Source organism: Orcinus orca, chromosome 17 (genome assembly GCF_937001465.1).
Source record: "Orcinus orca chromosome 17, mOrcOrc1.1, whole genome shotgun sequence".
NCBI classification, from domain to species: Eukaryota; Metazoa; Chordata; class Mammalia; order Artiodactyla; family Delphinidae; genus Orcinus; species Orcinus orca.
In genome coordinates this window covers 7789414-7815195 of record NC_064575.1, presented here as the reverse complement: position 1 = coordinate 7815195, position 25782 = coordinate 7789414, and the positions used below count along the sequence as shown (strand labels likewise).

The 25782-nt window shown below is 42.2% G+C and overlaps 1 protein-coding gene across 5 annotated transcripts in view; it reads right to left on the bottom strand.

Annotated features, from left to right (window-relative positions):
• Positions 1–25782, bottom strand: part of CHD7 (chromodomain helicase DNA binding protein 7) — a 178819-nt gene that overhangs the window by 26509 nt on the left and 126528 nt on the right. For all 5 annotated transcript variants that reach the window (XM_033437606.2, XM_033437608.2, XM_004274983.3 and 2 more), the window contains 12 exons: positions 21606–21720; positions 18301–18384; positions 16722–16859; positions 16518–16639; positions 15921–16164; positions 14488–14664; positions 10186–10329; positions 8727–8982; positions 2790–3000; positions 1938–2133; positions 1484–1651; positions 1092–1271 (listed from right to left, as the gene is read on the bottom strand). In XM_033437606.2, coding sequence (XP_033293497.1) covers positions 1092–1271; positions 1484–1651; positions 1938–2133; positions 2790–3000; positions 8727–8982; positions 10186–10329; positions 14488–14664; positions 15921–16164; positions 16518–16639; positions 16722–16859; positions 18301–18384; positions 21606–21720 — 2035 coding nt within the window. The remainder of the gene's footprint in view (positions 1–1091; positions 1272–1483; positions 1652–1937; positions 2134–2789; positions 3001–8726; positions 8983–10185; positions 10330–14487; positions 14665–15920; positions 16165–16517; positions 16640–16721; positions 16860–18300; positions 18385–21605; positions 21721–25782) is intronic.

Below are 25782 nucleotides of genomic sequence, written 5' to 3'. Positions count from 1 at the left end.
TCACAGATGTCTGTAACAACAGTATTCATAATAACCAGAGAACGGAAACAATCCAAATTTCATTATCGGCTAGTGAATGGATCAACAGTCAATGTCCATTATCAAGTGGTAAACGAGGTATAACCATAGAATGGGATATTGTTCAGCAACAAAAAGGAATGTCTGACGCGTGCTGCAACACGGATGAACCTCAAAGACATGCTGAGTGAGCGAGGCCAGGCACAGAAGACCACACGTTGTATGATTCCACGTATATGAAACGTCCGGAGTAGGCAAACCTCGAGAGACAGAAAGCAGTTGAAGGGTTGCCAGGACTCCGAGGGGGAGGGGACGGGAGGCGGGGTGGGGGGACTGTTACTGGGGTGATGGAGACGTTCTAAACTTAGATGCGGGGATACTTGTACGAGTCTGTGAATACGGGAAATGCACTCAACGGTACACTTAAAGTAGGGGAATTTTGCGGTAAGTAAATTCCATTTCAATAGAGTTGTTAAAAATGAAAGCGTGGCATTGGGCCTGGGTGTGGATGGGGGAAGCCTCAGAAGGGGTCCTGGGCGGAGGGGATGGAGTGGAGAGGTGAGGGAGGGGTGGAAGCTGGCAGGTGGGAAATTAGCAGAAAGGGAGGCAGGGGAGAGAGCTGCGTAGATAACGCGTGCGTGGCTCTTCGCTGCGAAAGAAGAGCTGCGGGCTTGTAGCCAGAGCGGAAAGCAGACGGGGTCTTCTTCAGATAGGGGTGAGCTGACTGGTCTGAAGGCTGTCAGGGGTCAGGATCACAGGAAAGCGGGGAGAGGGTGACGGAGCAGAGGCTCAAGAAGCAGAGAGGGCGGGGCCGGAACACAGGTAAAGGACGAGCCTGGCGAGGCGGGAAGCGGGGCCGGGACAAGGTGAGGGTGACCCCGAGGCCCGGTACAGAGAAGAGAACCCAAAACACAACGAGTGCTTCGTGCATCGGGGGCCCCATCGAGCGGGAGTTAATCACTAAGCTCGTGACGTGCAACATAAAGCAGACATCACGTGTGCTTCCCGGGAGCGCGTGACACAAACTCCGTGCCGCTGCCGCAGAACACCCGCCGCTCGGGATCGATCCGCACCTTAGCAAACGTGGAACCCTTTCCCTCAGACTCGATGGTGATGGTGTGGGTTCGCCGGAGGAGAATCTGGTCGATATCTTCTTCGCAGAATTTAGACCCTTCGTCCTCCTCATCCATGAGGGCACCATAGGCCCCTTTCCGGAGAAGATCCTCTATTTCTTTCTTGGAAAGCTGCTGTACCTGTTTTAGAGAAATATTTTTAGAATTGTCTGTAGACTGAACAAATGATTCACCTTTCTCAAAGAGGGTAAACCCTAATGACAAGAAAGGAAAGTGTGACAAGATATGCTTAAAATATCGAGGCCAAAAGATAATCAGATGCCGGAAAATTTCTCAGTATAAGCTAAATAATGGAGCGAGAGTGAATGCACGGTGTGGGCAGCGTGCTTTACCCCGTTGGGAGCGTTTTCTCTTCCGCTCATGGACTGCAGGACAGCTTTATCCAGACCGAGCTTCAAGCTAGCTTTGTCGAACATCTCCCTCTCGTAAGAATTCCTTGTAATCAGCCTGTAGATTTTCACAGATTTGCTCTGTCCTATTCTGTGACATCTAGCCTGAGCCTGGAAGAAAAAGGAAATGAATGGCTACCAAAGAAAGAAAAGATTCGACTGTCAGTTATAAGAGCATCTGTTCCAATAAACAGGGGTGCAGTTTAACAGAAGAGGGTTAACACACTAAGAAATTACTGTCACATTATTAATAAATTGATTACTAGTTGGTTCATTTGCCCCAATCACGGGACACTGCCTGAGCGACTACACGATTTTAATTTATTGGTCTGACATAGCAGAATGACTTTCAAAAGTGGGAGAGGGAGGCATCGGGGAGATTTTCTTGCATGTTTACCTGGAGATCATTTTGGGGATTCCAGTCGGAATCAAAGATGATGCAGGTATCAGCAGCAGTAAGATTAATGCCTAAACCTCCTGCCCTTGTACACAGGAGGAAAACAAACCTATCAGAGTCAGGTTTGGAGAACCTGTCGATAGCTGCCTGGCGGAGGTTCCCTCTGACCCGGCCGTCAATCCTTTCGTACGGGTACCTAGAAAATGTCAGTGTTAACAAGGAGGCCTGACGAACGCCCAAAATACGCTTTTCCTTTTTTGGTGTTTCAAAGCAAGTACTATAATATGGGATATATATTAACAGAATGGCATTATTTATCAGAAATAATTTCAGAGCAAATAGGTGTTGTTGTAGTTTTTCATACAACTGGTCGAATGCCCCAAAGATTAAAGTTCCTGCTGCTTCCTCTCCAGTGTCTGAAAAGGGCTGACACCTCCAACAGTGAAACAACAAACAATTTCAATTTTCGGTAAGAACTATTCTCGCCTAGCCAAAGGAAAGAAGTGGAAAGCAGAACTGCCCACAAAAGCACGTGTCGCATGGAATAGCCGTCATGCCCATCTACAGCTTTTAAAAAGAGGTGTGACACATGTCCCCTACTCCATCCCCTTTACTATAAACGCCACTTCAAGGGACTTCCCTGGCGGTCCAGTGGTTAAGACGCCGAGCTTCCACTGCAGGGGGCACGGGTTTGATCCCTGGTCAGGGGGCTAAGATCCCGCATGCCGTGCCGTGTAGCCAAAAAAATTATATATAAAAAAAAAACAACTCCCCCCCGACGCCACTTGGAGGCAAAGCGCGTGGAGCCCCGTCTTCTGACCCCAGCTCGCCAGCCCGGTGCGCGGCCCTCACCGTCTCTGAATGAGGTAGTCTTCCAGGATGTCCAGGCAGCGCACCATCTGGGAGAAGATGAGCACCCTGTGGCCGCCGGCCTTCAGCTTCGGCAGCAGCTTGTCAATCAGCACGAGCTTCCCAGCAGCCTGGATCATCGCCTGGAGCTGAAAATCTGGAGAGTCGGCATTGTGTGTTTCTTTAAACTCTTCCAAAATCTTCTCTTCAGCACCTGCAGAGATTGGAGAGCATAATGGGAACGCTGTAATATTCTGTTACGGTATGGAATACTGTTTTTAGTAGTAAGAACGGTGAACCTGCTTTCGAAACCCACTGCAAACTGTAAGGGCCGGGAGGCCGCACGCATGTTTATGAACACACATCCGTCCACGGGCTCCAAGGAGGGTCTACACAGAACCGTGGAAGTACAGAAGGGATCAAAGTTTTAAGCGCAGCACATTTAGGCATTTGTGGGGGGGAAAAAAACCCCACATTTTCCAACAAACAAATGTTTGCTGCCTGTAGAAACTGAATTTCAACAACAGACTGTCACGCCAGAAGTGGCAGAAACAAGCCAAGGGCCAGATACCTACAGAAAACCTGGAACCTAAAATGCTAAAGAAAGGAAGAACTGTTTACTAGCTGAATATAAACACAAATAACAGAATCTGTTCTGAAACGAAGAGACAAGGGAACAGGGTTCTAACAGTTACGGTGCAAGGGCAGACGTCTGTGTATCCAACTGCACATTAGTACAGCCAAAAGGGCTGCGACAACAGGAAGCCCATTTTCCAGGGTCATTTTAGGGATTTCTCAGGGTGCCTGAGCATATCTTTACTGCGGTCTCTGCAGCTCCCTCCACGTTCATTCTCAACTGGTGAGTTCCTAAGGTACAAAAATTCTACCCTGAATTATCCAAAGCTTTAAAAAAACAAAAACTGACCTCTGTTTCATGAAAGACTTCTATACCTAACCCTCTTTTTCTCATCGCCCCACAAGAGACCTCTGCTTTGCTCCAAGACCTGGCTGCATCGGAGAGAAGCCTGGAGAGAGAGGCACCTTCCCAGGGATGGAAGCCCTTCCACCTCCTCCCCTGACCCCAGACGTGCTGGCTCAGGGAGCAGCAGGCTGAGCTGCCTGCAGCCGCTTAGGTGGCTTAACTAGAATTAGGCGGCAGGGGTTCGGCCGCGCTGGCCGGCGGGGGGGTCAATCAGGGCCGGCAGCTGTGCTCAGCCAGCCCCTCTCCCCTGGGGACAGAGGGGTGGTCACCTATCCTTTGGAAAATACAAACAAAACCATCTAATGGGATTTGTCCTCAGCCTTAAACCGTACCAGGAACTTTAAACTACTCTTCTTACCACTGGTTTTAAACGTGAACGAACTATGCACAGGATGGGGATACGGGACCCTCACAGGGTGTAAAGGTCACGTGAGCTGGGCCACCAGAGCCGTGAGGACAGAACGGTGGCACACAGCAGTGGGTGGGGCAGAAGTGCCCTCCATTCCCGTTTTCAGGGCACTTGGGCAAGTTAAGTCATGACACGGTCACACACTGAAACACAGCTTGTTCATTATTAATCAACAAAGGATCTTACTGAGACCAGATTAAAGTCACTAATGCCTGGACCGGGCACTGAGGTCCGCGCAAAGTGCATCGCTACTTCTCAGGAAGGCCTGGCAGAAAATGCCGGCTGGGTCCAAACTGCTGTCTCTCCCTCCCCCTTCCACATGAATAAAACGCTAATGTTCAGGATGTTAATCTAAGTGAAACAAATGGCAAAGGTTTTACTAGGAAAAGGTAAAAACCAAAATGCTGTTTAAGAGAATCGGCAGGAATATTCTTGAATAAAGAATATTCTTAAATAAGTACTCTTGTGTAAAGTTGAATAATGTTTTTCAAGGCAAGAAATTTAGAAATCTAGGTTCTGGATTCAGGACAAGAAGGCCCTCAGGAGACAGGAGAAACAGATTTACATCCATATATTACATTAGGTCTTTTCAAAAAGTTTTTTCTTGTTGGATAATATACTAAAAGCTCTGCAAGTCAGAAACAGATTTCACTCATAATATCTGGGCAGTTATTTTTTGCTCATATTAGGATTACAGTCCATAATCAAAATACAGCATTTTAGCTTAAGCTAATGGTCGGTGAATAGCTTTTAAAAATGAAACAATCGTTTTGACAAAATAAACATGTTTGAGTTATTTTAGTAAAAAATTTGAAAATATAAGTTCAGTCTAATTAGTAAATTTAATTTTTTCATTTTAAATTTATTTATATGACAAAAATAACTTTCCTGCTTTTTCAATATTACCAATGATTTCTCATGTCATCAAAAGTAGCCAGAATTAAAATACACTTTTTCTTATCTGACAGAAGTTCCTCCTGAATTAATCAATTCAGCTCTTTGCTGTGAATTTAGGTTCTTAGAGTGGCAGCCAGTGGACACTAAGAACACTTCATTTAGAAATATCGTATCAGCAGACATATTTCCTATGTGGTTCCTGTTGCACTGTATGATGCCCAGAAGAGCTGAAGACAAGAGGGCAGGGAAGGAGCTGGGGAGGAAGGCAGCACCTCCCTTCTGGTCATTACAAGGCCGAATTTGCAAGTTCACCAGTTAAAGATTTACCTTGATGCTAGATTTGTAAATATCAAATCAGAAAATTAACTGGAAATAGGTTATGATAAGCCCAAATACACCGTTGGCACTGCCCTAAAGTCCTGCATTTACATTTAAAAGTGTGTGTGTGTGTGTGTGTGTGTGTGTGTGTGTCAGAGATAACTTGAAGAAGTGTGGAAGTCTGTTTCCTTAAACAGATGGTCACTGTGAGGGCAGGAGCTGCAATGTCACCTGGCCATATTAGCCGCAAACAAACAAGAAATTCTTTTCTTTTTAAATTTTACTTATTTATTTAATTTATTTATTTATGGGTCTTCATTGCTGCGTGCTGGCTTTCTCTAGCAGCAGCGAGCAGGGGCTACTCTCGTTGCGGTGCGCGGGCTTCTCATTGCGGTGGCTTCTCTTGTTGCGGAGCACGGGCTCTAGGCGCGCGGGCTTCAGTAGCTGTGGCTCGCGGGCTCAGTAGTTGTGGCCCACGGGCTTAGTTGCTCCGTGGCATGTGGGATCTTCCCGAACCAGGGCTCGAACCCGTGTCCCCTGCATTGGCAGGCGGATTCTTAACCACTGAGCCACCAGGGAAGCCCAAGAAACTATTTTCTTTTGCAGATTACCATTTTCTCTCTGAAATTCATTCCATCACGTGAGCTCAGTCTTGTCTTCTTTCTGCCCACGGCTCTCCACCGTCCTCGCCCCACCACCAACAGAGGATGCGTAAGTCGCCCTGAAACATCGGGGCCCCTACCAAGTCTTCAACATCATTTTCACTCTCACATACGGCAACATACAGTTACCTGCTCAACTTTTAGCAAGAAAAACAACTAGCAACACTTACCAAGCGTTTATTATGGTCGCCTAACACTGTTCGATGCTCTTAAAAGTCTCAGTACATATTAGAAACATTTCTCATTTATGTACAGTTTGTGTTCTACAATCACTTCTAATGTTTTTTCCGCTTTGCTGATGTTATCGCTCTCAACCTACACAAACAGTTGCTTCTCTTGTCCACGATCACAGAAATGTTGTGCTTTGTAGAACTGAACTTTCATCTGACTGGGGCTGCTTTGCTCTTTCACAACCAACCCAAATGTCAGTTTAATTTTCAAAACTGAAAGCCTCCTGTAACTGCTCGATAAATGAGCATGGAGCTGGCACTGGGTCAGTACTTCTGTCCTTCCTTCTCCAGGTTGTGGATGAGAACAGACAGTCCTGGCCCTGGGTCAACCTCTGAAACACAACCTTCACATAGGTCATCTGGGCAGCTGTAACACCCGGTGCGTCCATGTGTGTATTTTTTTTTTACTATAATTTCCCAACGCAAAGGCATGTAAGGATGCCTGCTTAACAGATACCTTGTAACTTGCTGTCAGGACAGAAAAGCTGACCTCGAGGTGTGACCAATCAGAACAACAGCCACGGATCCACACCTGGGAAGTCCTCAGGACCTCTGCCAACAGGGAGTGACACAGGATGACCCCGGAGAGCCGTCAGCCAGGGAGGGGACCTCTGGGCCGTGGTTTGGGGTGGGCTGCCCCCTTCAGAGTGCTCAAGGCACGTGATTAGCATGTAAACCGACAAGGTAAACTGATGGGACTAGGGCGGATTTCTACCAGCCACTGGGGAGACATTCCTTTCCCACACGTCCTGCTACAGCATTTCAGCTTTTGTTAGTGCCTTTTCTTTCCCCTTGGAAGCTACCGTGCCTCATTTTTTTTTTTTTTATTTTTACAGACATTAAATGAAAACGTGTGTGTGTGTCTCTCTCACGTGCGTGTGTCCATGCACCAGAGTTTTACTCATACCATCAACCACCTTCAGCCCCAACTCCATCTCCCCAGCTCAGGACCAGGCTGGTGACACTCGCCACAGTGGCCTCACAGGCTCTTAAACACATGGCAATTAGCAGGCTGGCAGCATTAAAGAGGCAATGATCACACGTGATACTCTCTTTAAAGACCAAGCTACGAGCGCAAAGTTTGAACAAGACATCCACTGATGTCACACCACAGCCACGACCTCGTGTGCTGCGTCGAGACAGTCCCAGGTGGGGACTACTCTGTCGTTTAGTAACTGCAACTTCTGGATGTGAGGTGGTCGGTACGTGTGTAGCTACGCAACGGGGAGAGACGAGGAACTCTTTAATTTAGCTGTGCTTGAACCTCATGGAGTGTGATAATGACAAACCTGGCTTTGTTCCTTCTCCCCTGGAAAGGAACCTAACTGAATTGCTGGCCAATTACAATTGCACACAAGCACCCTGATTTAGCTGGCCATCACTTTTCTTTAACCCATATTAACTCCGGCCTGGACTACAGCAGTCGCCTCCTAGCGGGGCTCTCTGCTTGTATGTCTTTCCCTTCTCCCGTCCATTTCATACCGTGTTGCCAGATCAATCCTGAATCACATCTCTAATCATTTCCAAGCTTCACCCAAATTCCACGAGCTAGCATCTGGGCTTCCCACAAGGTCCCACTGTGTCTAAGGTTCACTGTCCCACCGTTTCTTACGCGTCCTTTATACTTTGGGCAGGTTCCCCCTTTGTTCTCTTGCCTCCTTCTCTTTGTTCATGTGATTACATCAGCCTAAATGCCCTTTCTTTTTCTAACCCTGACTGGCAAAATCCTTGTCTCAATGCCATCGCTTTCTAACAGCTTTCCTAATCTCAATCCCTCACCAACTGAAGGTTCTTGTATTCCCCAGAGTATCTTACACATCATAGGCATGAAAGCTTTGTTCCTCTAATGATTTTTAGAAGGGTACGATACAGGTTTTTACTCATATCAGTTCATAACACTATCAATTTAGTTAAGAAAACAGGAAGACCATGAAGCATCCGTCAGCACCAGGAACCAACTATTATCAACACTCGAGATAACCTCTCACTCTTAGAGAAAGGATGCTAGAGGCCTCAAGACTGCAAGAACTTTTCTCCCATCAAAGTCTTGAGACAGCTGACAGCTGCCTCTCACCCCAAAGCTGCTCTTTAACTTCTCTGACCTAAACACACACACATACAGAGCAGGGAAACCTCAATCAGGGGCTAATTTCTCTTTAACTGTTACCATGTTTGATGACTTCTAGCCACCAAGCAGCAACACCTCCCTTCAAGGGGTGAGATGCAGACACAGGAAAGGTGAGTGGAGGTCCTGCTTCAGGGATCGGCGGGGACAACAGATCTGCACCCTCGGCTACAGAGAAGGAGGCTTTGTGAAGAATAGGAAGATGATGAAGCCCACACTGGGATGATTATGAACCGTAACATCATCAGTCTGGAGGGAGAAAAGGATTTCTGGGGTTTGGACAATTACTGAAACAAGGTGCCAGGCGGGCAGCTTACCGTTAATAAGGTAGGGATGATTGCAGCACTTCCGTAATTCCATCATAGTGTTTAAAAGGTTGGGTACGTTAGCTTGACCACCACCTTTGGAAAGAAACGTAAAATTCTTCTCAAGGATGGCTCGGTAATATTTCTTCTGAATGTTTGTTAGCTCGACTTCGATGATCGTTTCTTCCTTGGGGGCCAAGTTCTTTTCCACGTCCTCTTTGAGACGTCTCAACATCATTGGCTTTAGAATAGCCTGGAGTTTTTGCACCTAAAAAAGGACCTCAAGTAAATACCGGTATCATGACTTGCTTGCATGGTATAATATATACTAACATGAAAAACCACGATTCTCGTATTTATTTACCATTCATTTTCATTTGTCAAAGCCCAGGAAGGGTATGGAAGCACTGATCTTACATTACAGATGTCATAACAGAAGCGCATAAAGGTGGCCAATTTCCGATGGGCTACTTCGCTTGCCCAGGAGTCCTGAACAGCCAGAAGGCTTGAACGGTACAACACAGCAGAAAAGAACCCCACTTATTCTGTTAGTTTTCCCTTCTGTGTGTCTTAAGCCTTTGTGATGATGAGGAAGGAAGAGACAATGTCATGGGAGTGCCACACTTCAATTCTCTTCCTTTCTAGAAAGAGCTGATAGAAAGCGTGAGGAAGCCAAGGAGCTGTCCGGTCCCTGCACCAATGAGCGTGCAGGGACGTCCCTCTCTGTTCTTTTCTGTTGACTGGCAATAGGATACTGCACACCCGACAGCTCTTATTTTAGGAAAAGCAAAACAAAACAAAACAGACTCCACTTTGAACTAAGCTAAGAGGTTTTAGACAGTAAGTTAGGGGAGGGGGCACATGAAGACCAAGATTTCAAGCGTATCTCCGTGTTTATCTCAAATACAGCCTAATAACCAACACCAACATAACTCTCACGATGTATGAAATAACCGACCACTTTTCATATGCAATACCGTATTTATTTCTCACAGAAATCCTGCAAGGTAGTTAGGACCCATGTTTCTAAATGAACATATGTAGACTCAAGAAAAGTAAGCAATGTGACCGAGTAAGAAATAAGACTAGAACCTCAGAACTCCAGGAGGGAAACGGCTCGACAAATTTCAGCAGCTTCTGACACTACAGCCAAAAGCATACATGGCAAAACCACCAAACTCAATAGCACAGCGGCTGAAAAGTACATGAACAGTTATGGAACCTCTCTATGCATCTCGACAGCCCTTCCGGAGGGCAAAGGGACAAACAAACCAATCAGAACACCACCTTAACGAAGACTCAGAATGTCCAAGGAAAGGGGGTGTAAAGCTCACCGGTCTACTGAGGTTGGCTGGGGGCGGGGGGAATGGATGTAATTTATATTTTTAAATGGTTGAATCTTAACGCTCTGCCCTTTCGGGGGTTAATCTTCAATGACGTGACTGAGATACAAAGGAGGCTTGGTGAGTACCTGTTCTTCGGTTTTCAGATCACCGAATTCTTGCATAAAGGTGGTTTCCGAAGGGAATCGACCTGGTTCCAGGAAGTGAAGCAAGCTGAAGAGCTCTTCCACGGTGTTCTGGAGCGGGGTCCCTGTCAGCAGCACTTTGTGTTCCTACAGGGGTGCGAGGAGAGCAACTGAGCAAATCGTAACAGAGCGCATCTCTTAACACCAGAGCCTCTCTCGACACAGGCATTTTCCGACTTCCACTCAGGAACGCTGAAATCCAGCACCCACCCTGCGTAAAATACAGGAGTTAGAGCCGAAGGCGGAGACGCGAGAAATGTGGTCTCTGCTTCAGACAGACTCCCGGACCCCGTAACCGTGTCTTGCCATTTTGTTTTTTCCTGGGATTTTTAGGTCCCAGGAAACATTCTGGTGCTGCGGCTTCGCAGGTCCCCTACATCTCGAGGCTTCTCTCCCCACCAAAGTTTAAGCCTTTTCCTCAAATCCCTAGGCTCAGACAAAGCTCGCATGCTTCTCTCTGCTCTCCACACCGACAGGGCTCTCCCCTCCCCGTCTACTTCCTGCATGACTCACTTCAGAGACAATAGAAGGTCTTCCACAGGCAACAGCACATGAAAAACTATTTTTTTCTGCAAACATTTCAAACTAGCAAAGAGGTCAGCTTGGTTTTAAATACCACAATCACTTTTTTGTTTTTTTTTTAAAATAGATGCCATTTCTAACTTTGTCTCCTTGAACCAAGGTACGTATTTCTTTAAGGCAATTCTTCCTGTTTACGAGCTCTTTCTCCAGCTTTCCTTATGCATTTGTACCCTTGTCCTCATACTTCCACATATCCGACATGGTGACCAGTCTTAACGACGGTGAATTTATTAATCTGAAGGGCCTTATTATTTTCTACTTTGGCCATCTGGTACACAGTCCAGTTACTAAAGCTATTTCAAAAAGTGGCTACACCTTCTAGGAGGTTCAAAAGCAATATTCTGACTCAACTGGAAGTCCGATGAGGCCTGGTTGCCGAGCGGAGAGTATGTGCTCAGTAAACCCTGGATGGTGATGCACCTAAGGGCATGCTCTTTTTCTCAGTACCTACCGTGTCTTATCTGTCAATGGAGTACTTTGAAAGCGAGGTGAAGCAGTTCAATTTGCTTTTATTCTTCCTTTGCTCCCTTTTGAATAAGGGGTCTCTGATTCAGGAAGATACACAGACCATCATCATCTTCCAACTCATTAAATTCATAAAGAGTAAGAAGCTTGCAAATCAATTCAGGATTTTCTAACGTATCACCATACCGCTGAGTAACCTGGGCCACGGTCCCTGACATATTCAAGTCCAAAATTACTTCATCCAAGAATTGTTTAAAATATTGTCATAGATTCAGGAAAAGAGTTATTGCTGTGGGAGAGCTGTGTGGGTACTAAAGACTGTCTCCTGGTTTTTTTTTATATCCTTTGTGACCAAGTGAAATGCTGAGCTGCTAACCAAATATCAGTACTTCAGAAAAAGCCTTTTAAGTTATTAATTTCAAAATTAACTTATTTGGGGGGGGGGAAAGAACTTTTTTATGCTGCTTCCCCTCAAGGGCTGTTTAAAACCAGTTTCACTGAATGATTACACATATGACCCTTTGGTAAGGCTGCATGGGTAGCAAAAAAAAACCAGGTTTCCCTTTGAAAGTAACTATTATGTAACATACAATTAATATACAGGGGTCACAGAATGTCACGTGAGAGACGGGCTACCAAGCTTATCATCTCCAAGTTCAACTATGTCAGCAGCTAGGCTTTTGGCTTGAAAACGTTACCATTCTTTTTAGCTCTGATGGAGTGGCGTCCATTTGATTTCATTTCAGCAGAGTCTTTAATTTGTGTGAGGCCTCCTGACAATGAAAGATGAGATAACAGAATCCACGAAGAACTACTGCCACCTCCAGAGAGTCCCCTCCTTGTCAAGAAGGGACAAGGAGATGGCCCTGCTCCCGGGGCTCCCGTGGAGGACAGTGGGGACCGTAAATGCCCCTCATCCCAGCATCTTCACAAGAATTTCCTTTGCGATGGGAGAGCTGAAAACATTCACTGGTCCTCCCTTTCTCAGAACGCACTTAAAGACAACCCGAATCACCTCCATCATAACTGCGTCTAGTGCAGGTAACAGCAGTTCCCTGTGACCTGCTCCACAGCTGGATATAGTTATTATTTGCTATTTGCACCATGCCTTATTCTAGAAAAGATGAACAAAAAGTGGCCAGTGTATAAGTTCTCATGATGGATATTTTAAGTAAGGACTTAAAGACCAGGCAATGAGCTCTTCAGAACTGGACAAATATAATTATATTCTAACTCTGAACAATAATAATGTGTTCCATCTAGAAAACAATTCTTGTGAAAGTAAAGATTCTTGATCATCAGAAAAAAGAATGATTTTGTTCATCTGTTAATCAGAGCTTCCCATGGTGAGACATGAATGAGTTACAGGTACGCCAAGTCCTTGGGGCAGCCGGCACGGCTGTGACAGTCAGGACCCCAGGGCCGGTTACCTGCAGTAGTGGCCAGCCTTCTCAGCTTACCCCAGTATGATATACAAATATCATTTTCTATATGTGCCATTATGTGAAAATGGTTAGAGAACACTGCAATATGTAACAGAAAAAGTATCTGGGTAGCAAATTCTAATCCATCAATGAAGTGTTACTATAAACAACAGAAAATCCTTTGAAATCTCCCAGCGACAATTAGGTTGTTTGATGTTGACAGTTAAACGAACTGTGCTCACCAATGAAGGGCTGTTTTGCCGTTAAGAATCTACTACCTGGGAGCACAGACACTAATAACAGAAAACAACTGAAATAAACTGAGATAACTATCTAAGCCTTCAGGAGACGGTGCCGTAACTGTGTCTTATATGGACCACTGTGAAGATGGGTCCCTACTCAGAAGACGCAGTTAGATATTTCATGAGAATCAATGTTCACCTAAACATTAATAGGTTTACTTCAATGTAAGAGTAAAATATCACCTAGAGAGACCAAATACAGCCACAGAGTTTCTCTTTTCCACATGCATAGTTATTCATGTCTTCAAGACTGTTCACTATTTACAAGTGTTCTAATTCGTTCTGTGGACTGAACACCAAATAATACAAAACTGCTCTGAGAAAGGTCTTAAGGATGGGAAATCCCATCCTAAATAAGATAATTCAGTCAGACCTTTTCCTTTAAACAAAACTAGATTTTTGTTTGTTGTTAATTAAAAGAATAGCTGGCTAATCCAATCCCCTTAATTTAGGAATAAAAGAAGCTGCTTCAAAGAACCAGCTGCAACAGAAAGCATTTAAGTGTTCTTTTCGGTGGTGCCAGTCTTCAGTAAGAAATTTACAAGCCGTGAACATACAGCATATTCCTTCCCATCTCAAACTCTCGATTAACAAGAGATCAAATTAATCTATAGAAGTCAACACTAAAGGGATTTTAAAAATCTTTCTGTATTTTTGAAAAGCTCATCAAAACATCCAAGACATGCTAAATAACAATATCTTTGCTTCTTAAATGTACATTAAAAATAAAAACAAGTGATCAAAACCCACCTTGTAAACTATAGAGAGAAAAGAAACCTGAGGATGACTGAGTCATGTAGTAATTTCTGCTAGAAAATCATACAGCAGTGTGGAAAGGAAAATCAGTCAAATTCCACCACTTCTACAATATGTTTTCCTATGATATGCCTACTGAAAAAAAATCTAGAAAAATCTCATCAGGAAGCCCTGACTATCCCTTAGGAAGCTGGAAGAGTATGGGATAGACATGTCTACAATTCCAGATCAAACGCAAGGTCTTGCAATGCCCCAAACTTCTAAGTGTCTGCGTGAACTGAACCAATTCCAGATATCCGTTCAACTTACTGAGAACTTGCACCTACAAGTCCTCCTGGCCCCTGGACGCCAAAACCTACGAGCCCTGGAATATAACTGGATGATCATCACGGAGCTAACATTTGGCCCAACAGCTTATGAAATGGCAGTATTTACAAACAAAAGGGAAAAGCAAATACTGGAAACTCATTTCAGTGAAAAATACCATGACTATCCTCTGCTGTGATACAACCGTGCAAAGACACCAGCCAACAGCGTGAGAATCAGGAAGACGGCAGCGACTTTTAAGTCACTGGAAGCGCAGGAGCATACATCACAGCGTTTGCCTGGTTTTGCAAACACCCTTCAAAGGTATCATTCAGATTCAGAGCAACGGGAATACTGAGTCAGTGACAATTCTACCCAGGGTCAAGGGAATCGCCAACATGACCACTGACCAAGTCCATCAGCTTGAGTCCCTCCAACAGCTTGCAGTTCCGATTCTTCAGCCTGTGGGCTTCATCAATGACCACGCAGCGCCAGGGAATATTCCGCAGCTCAGGACAATCGGTCAGAATCATCTCAAACGTAGTGATGATGGCATGAAACTTATAGGACCCCTTTATCACTCGACCCTACAAGAACAACTCTGGATTATTACTTAGCATTAAAGGTTACATTAGTAACTTTAAGGATGAATAAACAGCAGTAAAATATATGTATTGATCCCCTTGGGGACATCTTTATTCTAGGTAACACTTATACTTTGTTTTCAAGGTGTTTTGGAGGTTTTAAGCTCTTATGGTACAACAGAGTTTTAAAACCTTACCTTTTTCAAGGAAGTCTGAAAATTGTTAGTAAAATTTCCAACCCAATTTCCTTACAGATCACACGCAGTGAAGAGTCACTAAGTGTGCCCATTCTAGTTACATCCTACAGACTCCAAAAGGTGAAAGGCCAAAGAGATTATGTACGAAGACAACTTTTTTAAACCGCTTTTACTTTTTAAAACTTTTTATTTATGTATCTAAACTTTTGTAACTTTTTTTTACTTTTTAACGTGCTAACTTTTTTTTTTTTTTTTTTTTACTTTTTACTTTTAACGTGCTAACACGAAAAGAACACTCAACTCAGGACAGAACTTATAACAATTTCCCAAATCTAAAGATCAACACCAAAATAGATTTTAGGTTTTTTCTCCTTTAAGTATTTAACTGTAGGGCAGATTTTACACTCAAGCTAAACAGACACAGACAACAAAACCCTGCCCTATTTCCAGCTATAGGACTTCCATTTACTACCTATTGCTTAAAACTATTTTCACATATACTATTTATTCTTCCTTCTTTGTCATTTATAATGCTTCACTGTCAATATCATAGGATAATTGCAGACAGGTAACTAAAATTAGTTAAAAATCATAGCAGTTGCTACTAAGAGCCAAAGTATAAATTCTCCCCTTTGGGTATATTTCATTCAATGTACCAGTTAATACCACATACCTAGTATTTTTCACTTCTAGCAACAATAAATAACACAATATTCTTTCCATTCACATTAAAAAACTCCATTTTCTGTTTCGCTTTCTTCTAGGGCTTGCAAAATAAACCAAACTAGCATATCAACACATTAAATGATGTTTAGCAGTCATCCAAGGTAAAACGAAATTTCATTCATTCTAATAATTAGAATGACCAAGGCTATAAAAATAAAGAGCTGCAAGCAAAAGATGTGGAATTATAAGACAAACACAAATTGGGTAAGAAATCTAAAGCAAAATTCTCTTATCTGCAAAATCTAGACCTCCCCTGCCAAAGGTCTGAGACCATTTTAACATCCAACGCCTTAAAATGTCTATAAGCCTAAGGACCGCCCGCCTGTGATGCTTTACCTGGGGATCTTTGAAGTACATTTCATACAACTGAATGGTCCGACGACTAGCTTGACTCCCATGATACACAACCACGTTCAACTCTGTCCAGGTCCGGAATTCCCTTTCCCAGTTGGGGATTGTGGACAATGGGGCAATTACTAAAAAAGGGCCATGGATTCCTTTCAAATATATCTCATAGAGAAATGTAATGGACTGGATAGTTTTTCCCAAACCCATTTCATCTGCTAAAATGCAGTTTCGCCTTTGGGAGGGAAATAAAACAAGGAAACTTTAGTAAGTATACATACAAGACAGTGCTTTCATACTCATAAATGCATGCCTTAGATGTTCCCTTACATACAACAAAATACAGTTTCAAACAAAATGCTCTAAGACATAAAAATTATTGCTACACACTTCTAGCAATCTCTATATTAATATGTGTTAAGTAAACAAATATTAAGCATACTTCCAGTGTTTGCTTTTTTTTAAAATAATTTCTATTAGCGAGTTAAAATGTTAAGCTATATTTGATCAATACTTTAGATAACGACAAAAGAGCTACTGTAGGCTTTTTTTTTTTTTTTAAGTGAAAAAAACCCACATTTTACGTACATGTTGTACCAATTGAAAAGTAGCCAGTTTACTCCCTCCAACTGGTATTCCCTGAGTTTGTTATTGTTTTTATACTCCCTGGAACTCTCCGATTTCTTCCAGTCATCAGCAGGAGGTCGCTCCTGTTTCAAATATAGTAAAAGTCCCATTAGTGGTTTCTCAGAGACCGCATACATTAAAGCCACCGCCACTCGCCCTCCTTACCACGCGCTCTGTTTCCGGCTCCCGGGACAGCAGCTTCTCAAACTCTTCGATCTTGGCTTGGTCTATGTCCTGCCTCAGCTCCCACGTGCTGTCTTCATAAGGCAGTGAGCACCACTTCACCAGGTAGTGAGTCACAGGCTGGGCCGGGTTTAAACACAGCACAGTTGGGCTCATGCTCTACTGCACTTACCGACAGACACTACCCCAGACACAGTGAGATGGAGCTGGGAGAAGTTTTAGAGCTATGACCACTGAACGAGGAGTCCTTAGTTACAGAGTCTCAAGTCTAAACCGGAAGTAATATCACTGAATATTATCAGAACAAACTGACTTTTATCTAAGCCACTGGTAAGTCATGTTCAAAAGCCAAAAAAGTACACAGACACGGCTAGCAAATAACAAAGCCGTATCTGAGCCTTGTTCTTATCTGTGCAAATCATCGGGCGTCTGATTCAGACTCATGCGGTAACCCATCTTGGTGTGTTTACATATTTGCCTAACTGGCTACTTTCTTAAGGAATGAGAAACAGACTTCAATTTATTAAGATTTCTGCCTTCTTCTTAAAGAGATACTATTTGCACGCTATCACTTTAAAATAATGTGTTTGAGCTCTAGAAAGACTGCAGAGCAAAACAGTTTGGATGACGCAGATCAATAGGACTTCCTTTGTCTTTCTTTTTGAAAATATTTTGGTTTGTTGATCTTCATCTCAGGACCAAGGTACACTGACCTGGTTGTGACGTTACAGACATTTGCTGTACTAGGTAAATATACGATGGGAAAAAAAAATTTTTTTAAAGTACAACTTAGCAAAACGAGAAAGGTAAACATCATGTCACAGACACGATCTCTGAAACATCGTGGACCTCGTGATACAGAGTTTGGAGTAAAATGGGAGTTCACTGCAGACTCACTAGACAAGCAAGATACAAACCTTTACAAAGTTTAATTTACAGGAAGAAGCTAGGAATGACATACCTCATGGCGGGTGGGCACAGACTTACTAAGACACAATGCTCAGAAGTCACTAGACTTGTCTTTACTCTTACGCCCTACCGACTGTCCTTAACAGCCTCGTAGGGTTCTGCAAAGCAACCTGGGCATGCCTAGACTGGGATCTCATAAAGAGAAAGATTTTATAGTATCTTCTGTGCACCACATTAAATGAGGTCCGTCAGCTTCACTAAGGACGTCCAATGTTAAATATCTTTGCACTGCATTCTGCTATAAGAGCACTCTTAGTTTATAAGGGAAATTCATGCTACGTAATAGATTTATACCAAAATACATTGAATCCTTTATTGATCGTATCTGGAACCGTGCAAAAAGTCTATTTGCTTCACACTGAAAACTGATTTCTTTTAAAAAGCTCTCAGACTAAACAAAACAACACATTTACAGTGATTATTAAAGTCCTAAAACTAATAGTAAGTCAATAAATTTCAGTTAAGTTTAGAGCAAGTGTGTCATAACCCAAGGCCCCGACCAGAACCAGATCTAGGAGTCCACCATCATTCTCCATAAGCACACATAAGCTCTCTGAGTCACTGGCTTCTAATACAAATGATCTTCTGTTACCTCTCCCCGGTCATCTGTGCTACGTGCAAAGTCCATTATCCGGTCAACCTCCACGTAATCTGGATTAAAAAGCTCATCTTCAATCTACACCAAAGGAAAAAAAGTTAGAATGTTTATTTAACTCCTCAGAGTAGACACTATTTCACTCTTCATCAGGCAATAATATTTTGGGTCACGGCAATACACAATTTATATTCAGCAAGTTCTATCATATTAATGGAAATGCTACAATTTAGCAAAATCACTCCCCATGAGGAAATCAGACTTCTCAGACTTTGTTAACTGGGTCTTTTAATTACTGTGTGAAACCTTTTCACTGTGAGAAAATGTTTAAGAATATTTTAAATGAAGTGTGAAATTATAATTCACTAATGAGCCATCCAAAAGGCTTGTGGCACACAATGCATTTGACATTCTTGAAACCACAGCTTGCAGTGAAGACTCAGAGCCATGCACAGTAAGTGCTGTTGGAGTCTCATAACTACTGGAGTCGTCTGATGCCTCAGAGCATCATTTGCAGAATGTTATTCAAAAGCTAAAAACGCTGAGACCAGTGAATTCCATATTTTGGTGTGAACAGAGCTTATGATGGCTGGTCGTCTTTGCCAATCAGTATTAGTACCTCATTTGAACACAGTCTTGGCGTTCATCTAAGTGTTCTAATGATTTATTTGTACTGAACATAGAGCATTTGGCTAAAACTCTTAAGGATAAAGAAATGAGGCTGAAAAAATTGGGTTCTTTAGCCAATATATTAACGATCTTTACAAAACTAAAATAAGGCTGCGTGCCTGCAAAGTTATCTCATGTAAAAGAACAGAACGTGGCTCAAAAGGAAGTTACAGACTAAGCCACACTCAGAGTCAGACAAGTTAGAAAAGACACATTATTATGTGTTTCTAGAGATTAATTTATCAGTAATATAACTTCATTCAAATGCTTGGCAAAGACATATTACAAGCCACTTAGATACTCTTTGTATCCCCTGAGTTGCAGGTTGAAGGGCCGTTTGGTCACAGTTGGCTTGAGGATAACAAACATTCCCTGGGCCCCTGGGTCCACTTACAGCACCCAGTCTGGATGCTTTGAACTGTGAATTATAAAACAAAAGCCAGAAATACCAGAATGTGTTTCAACTGCCTCAGGCCTTTACACAGAGTTCACGACGAAGGCAAAAAAACCTTTGAAATGTTCCGTTAATTTAAAATGTTCATATATTAAATGCACTGGCTTTGTCAAAGCTTCTAGACTTAGGTACACAATATCTATGTATTATTCATATAAAGCATAAGCACTAGAACTTCCCGTAAACTAGGCTCTTCTGATAAAAGCTCTAAGACAACTTGCTCTTAAACAGAATCTTTCATTACTGACATAAAATCCTTAACTTGACTCCTAAACACGTTTATCCTTCAAGCGAGCCATCTATGCCACCATGCGTGTGACATAATGTCCAGTTCTGATAATCTTTTTGAGTAGAGATTTTAGTTGCAGTGACTTAAAAGGAAGCCTAAGGTGAAACAGAGAATGCAAAGGTGGTCATAACTAAAAATCCCAAAGAAGCAGAACCCTGGGGTACCTGAAGCCAGGACCATCTACGGGACATGACAAACAGTGTGTGTGGTGAGCAGGGGGTGGGGGTCGGGGGGTGCGTGTGTGTATGTAAGAAAGAAAGAGGGGAAGAGAATTGGTATCCTTCTCTGTTAACCTTCAGATCACCTCTTCAGACTCAAGTTTATGCTACTTCCATTCAGGACAAAACTTGAGATCTCTAGTTGCCAAGTTACCAGCAAGCTAATGTATTTCAGCCTTGGTACAGGTGATTCCCAGAGACAGACTCAAAAAGGTAGACTACACACCTCGGGCCGGGCCCACGTCCCTGAAGGGCATCCGACTCCAAGAAGCACAAATAAATTTAATGAGCAGAACCATGATTTAAGGAGCAGGGTGGGGGTAACCACTGTACTCTTTCCTTTTCCTAACACGGATGCACAAAAACATCAGTAGAACGTACAGTGTCTCTTTCTAGGAGGAAGCTAAGGATTTCAATTTGCCCAATATCACGAACATTTAACTTTAGTTTCATTAAGGGGCATGAAAAACAGAACTTCCTAGTATTTTCTCAGAACCTGTCCTTTCAAAGAAAGAATCACCTACATATTCCCCAGGACAGGAGGGAGTGAGTCCCATCCAAGCACCTGCACCCCTTGGTGCTGACCACCGCAGGCAAGGAGGCTGGTGCTCGGTGACATGGACACATCTGTCTAGCGGAATCCCCTCCGCCTCATTTCCCATCCAGTGCAGATTTTACAATAATGCCTTTGGGGGCGTGGAAATCAGATTCCAGGAGAACCCAGACCTGTCACCTGAGGGTATAAGGATTGACTCTATGACATAAAACTACGGAACTTTCTTCGGTCCCCCGTTCCCCCATCTCCAACAAGGGGTCGGTGTGTGTGAAGTTGGTCGTGAAGCAGGTATTATTTTCCATCAAATTTCACACTTCTTTACAGTTTGCATTCTGTTAATTCCCTTATGGAGAGGAAAACTAATAAATCAGCCAATTTAGTCTTTCAATGTGAAGGTTTCTCTTTTATCTGCTTCAGGCTGTAAAGTGAAAGCAAATTGGTGGCCACAAGCCCAGGGACCCCAGGAAGCGCTCTGTGAGAGCATTTTGTCCATGTAATTGACTACACTGGAGGGGAACCCGGCACTTCGTAAAACATGCAGGACTTCTTCCCTGCCCTAGGTATGGGTACCTTCTCATCATGATTGATAACCTAGGATAAAGGGGGGCAGGCAAAGGTATCAGAATATTATATCAACTCCTGTACCACAGCGCGTAATCTGTGAAAAGGAGTTCAGTGAAAACTCTCTGTAATTAGGCACTGACTTGAACAGAAGAAATTTGTCACACACCTCCCCCAACAGAAAGAAACTTTTATATCCTAGAACTTATACTTAATACTCACTGCAGCGTTTTTACCCTGCTAAAATCTTAGTAGGACTTTTGTCTACTTACTTTTTTCACTGTCTACTAACTGTATTTTCATTACAAGATTTAATCGTACCATCATATTTCCACATAATATCATAAGGACCAGTATCTTCTAGAACTAAGCAACAGGAAGAATGAGAAATTTCCTGTTTACAAATTATTTTAGCAATAACCAGTTACCGATATGCAAGTAACAGCACCAAATGAGGCAAACTAGTTTTTCTTAATAATATACTGACCTGAAATTCAAAAGGCAGAACATTTTAAAAATGTAAATACTTTAGAAAATTAACCAGGTTTTCCATACCTCTGAAAGGAATTTGTTCTGGCCCTGCTTTGCCTTAAATCGTTTAATCTTTTGCTGAATTCTCTTATCTTTTTCCAGATCTTCTACAGATGCCCATTGACAATGAAGATAAGAGCTAAAAGAACAAAATAATATCCTTGAAACAGGTAGAAGATAATTAATCTTTTATTATACATATTCATTATCATCCCCCCCCAAATGAACTAAACAGATAATTAACATGATAACCTGTTTAATTACTCACAGAGGTTGCCAAGCCACGTTCAATATAACTACTAATGTTTGAGAATAAGAAAAGAAAATCAATAATAATGCCTAAAATTTGCCTTCTGTCCTGGGCCTGCAGTTCTCTTACCCACTTCCCATTAAAAAAAAAAAAGAAAAGAAAAGGAAATGACCTAGTAACAAGCTGTTTTCATAAGTGAATGGATTACACTTCAATACAAAACAATTAGCACTACAGGGTGGCCTTAATTATGAATTTGTTTTGAGCCTTTTATCATTAATTGAGAAATAAAAGGTTTTTGTCAAGGTAAAAGAATTCAAATTTAAAAGAGCAAAGGTAAACCCAACTCCCTCCTTCTACAGCTGCTGGGCAGCAAAGGGCCACCACCAGCTCCGGAACTCCCTTGTCCCCAACCAGCTCCTGGTCAGTTCCAGTCTCCCAGCTCTGAGAGGACTGATGCCCCTTGGGGTCCCTTGTGAATCTTTCACTCCCTACTGTCTACCCTCTTCCTTGCACTGGCTAGTCTCCTCCCGTTCAGACCTGCCACAGGCCTGTGCTGAGCATTTGCTGTGTCTTCTCTGACCTGAACTTGAATACTCCCCACCCTTCCTTGTCCATCCCCAAGACTCACTGGTATATAGTTACTGTTTTATGGTACCTCTGACATTCTTTCGTTTGGTATTTCAATATTCTTCTGTACTATCATCCTCCCTCTGCCACCCCCCCCACCCCCCTCCATGGCCTCGACTGTCTCTTGTTTCTCTTTCTGGTGATGACATTAAAAAGAAATGAGGTGCTTTCACAATCAAGGTACCACTACTCTTAGAAATTATGCAGCCACTATAAAATCTCTCAAAAAATAATTAACGATATGGAAAAGGCTTCTGACATTAAATATCACATCATTTGTATTTATGTAACGTCTAATATGCATTTCCATAGGTAGGATTGATTTAGTCCTTCTACAATTGACCAAGGGAGATAAGGACTTTAAAATACATATACCTTGTACAGATATGAATTGATAGAAACCCTGCGCACAGAGGGAGAGAGAGAGAGAGAGAGAGAGAAAACAGACTAGACGAAAATGCATCAAAATGTTAGTAATGATCATTGTGGGTGGTAAGACTGCAAGTATTCTATCTTCTACTTTCAACTTGTAATTTCCAAATTTTCAATAAATAATTTGCAATACTGCTATAACAGAAACCAAATATTATAAAAATCACCTAGTCTAGTCTCCTAATTATTGGACAGAAAAAGGCATGTGTGCAGTCAGCACCCTTGTCTCGGCTGAGGTGAACCTGCCGTAAAGCACTGCCAGGGTGACCACAAGGGAGACACAGGCACTTGAGCAGCTGGGTCCAGCCCTGCTCTCCCTCTTGTAAACTGGGCTGAAACTTTCTGGCAGTGGCTCCGCTTTAACTCAATGGAGAAAAACCACAGGCTTTTTGCTCTAGGATCAGAAACAAGGCAAGGGTGCCCATATCTCCACTACTATTCAATATCATATTCCAGGCATTAGCCAATGCTATTACATGAGAGAAGACAACAAGAGGAGTGATAACTGGAAAACAAGAAGTAAAACTATCTTTATTTGCAGATGCCATGACTGCATAACTGGAAAACCCTAGAGAATCAATTAGGAAACTAATTCAAATAATAAAATAAAATAATTCCGTTATGCAGCAGGATATAAAATTAACAGACAGAAGTCAAATGTCTCCATTCACACAAATAACAGCCACTTAGAGGAAATCGCATTACGGAAAAACCTCTTTTACGGTATCAACAAAGACAAAATCCTTAGTAATATATTTAACAAGAAGTGTGTGCAACTTGCATGAGGAAGCATTTAAAACCCTCCTAAAAGATACGAAAATCAAGTTGAACCAACTGGAAAGACATCCTTGTTTTTAGATAGCATGACTCAGCATCATAAATCATAAATTTGTGATTTAACACAATGTAAATAAAAGTATAAACAACCATTTTAATGGAGTTAGACAAGTGAATGCTAGATTTCTATATAAAAATAGACACGCAAAACATCCAGGAAAACACTAAACAGGAAACATCTTAGGAGAAACTAGATAAATCAGATATTAAAATACACTATAAATCCTCTACAAGTAAAATAGTGTGCTACTGACTCGTGAAGAGACAGAGCAAAGGATTAGAATAAGTAACAGATATGGATACAATAAATATGTATCTTCAGTTCACAATAAAGACTGCATCTCAAATCACCCGGGCAAAGATGGGCTTTTTAATAATGGTGCTGGAAAAACAATGTTTGGAAAACAATAAAAAAATTAGAGTCATGCTTTACCCCATATACAAGAGTAAATACCAGTGGATCAAGCACCTAATAAACAGAGAAAATGAAACCATTCAAGTACTAGAGGAAAACACGGCAAATTCCTCTTTAACCAGGGGGTAGGAAAAGGCTTTCTAACTATGATTCAAAAGTCAGATTCTATAAAAGGAAAGATTAATAAATCTCAATATACAAAACACTTTTTAAAACTTACAATGCTATAACCAACAATAAATAAAGCCAAATGACAACGGAAACTGGGAAAAGATAGCTGCAACATATAACGCAGATTAAGGACTAATATCCCACATATATAAAGAACTGTTAAAAACGGAGGGAAGCACAACAGAAAAATGGGCAAGAGATAGGAACACATAATTGACAGAACAAGATACAAAAGTGGTCGTTACATTTATGAAAAGATGTTCTAAATCACTCACAATAAAAGAAAATGCTAATTAAAACCACACTGAAATACGACTTCCCACAAAAAGTAAAAATAACAAGAAACAGAACAACAAAAAAACACACCACACCACACTGGAAAGGTTGTGGGGAAACAGGTGCTCTCCTACATTGCTGGTAGGAATGCAAACTGACACAACACTTCTGGAAGGGAATTCTGCAATGTCTAACAGAACTACGTTTATGTATGCCTTTTGATCTAGCAATCCCTATTCTAAAAATTCACCCTGAAGCTACGCCTCCAACAATTCGCAAATACACAGGCATGAGAATATATATTGCAGCATTATCTGTAACTGTGAAATATGAGAAGCCATTTACATGCCGGTATACCCAGGAGACTGGCTGGATAAGTTATGACACAGCCATGCAAAGGAGTACTAGGCAGTCGTAACAAAGAATGAGGAAGACGCTATGAACTGATGCTGAATAACTTAGCATACGTATTATTGTGAAAACAGCAAAGTGCAAATGTGTACTGATGCTATTCCTTTGTGTTTAAGGAAGAAGGGGAAATAATAGTATCTATCTGCACATTCATGCCAAAACTTATAGGAAGGATAAATCTGGGATTAATGAAAAGGTAAGTTAGGAATGAGGTGGAAAGGAAGGGAGGACGGCGCCTCTTCTTTGGGCATCATTTTGCGTACAGTTCTGACTACTGAACCGTGTTAATATTTCATGAACTTGGAAAAAAGCAAAAAGCAAAAGAAAAGAAAATCAACAAGGATGGGGGTGGGGGCGGCCTACAATGGAATCCAAACACAGAAACTAATGAACCAAACTGAGTAGCAAATAACATTGCACTGAAGGGGGTCGGGGAGAAGAACTAACCTGAGGAAACACTGGAAAAAGCATTTAGCCTCTACAGCATCAGGCTAAAGACAGAAGAACTCTAAACAAATACTGAATGAACGCTAGTTAGCAGGCTTCTTTTTCACAGAAATATGGTCTAGTAATTCTGAAAGCACTTCCTATACACCCTAGGGTTAACAAATAAGAAAATATACTATGGAAAACAGGAGCCAGGTTTCTCATAGTCGAAAGAATGGAGTTATTGATATTGGAAGAGGAAAGAACAGAATGAACCCTGTGGTACTGAAATAAAATCGGAAGTATCACTATAAAGGCACTGGTTTTCCTTGTTGGTAGGGAGGTAGGTAGAC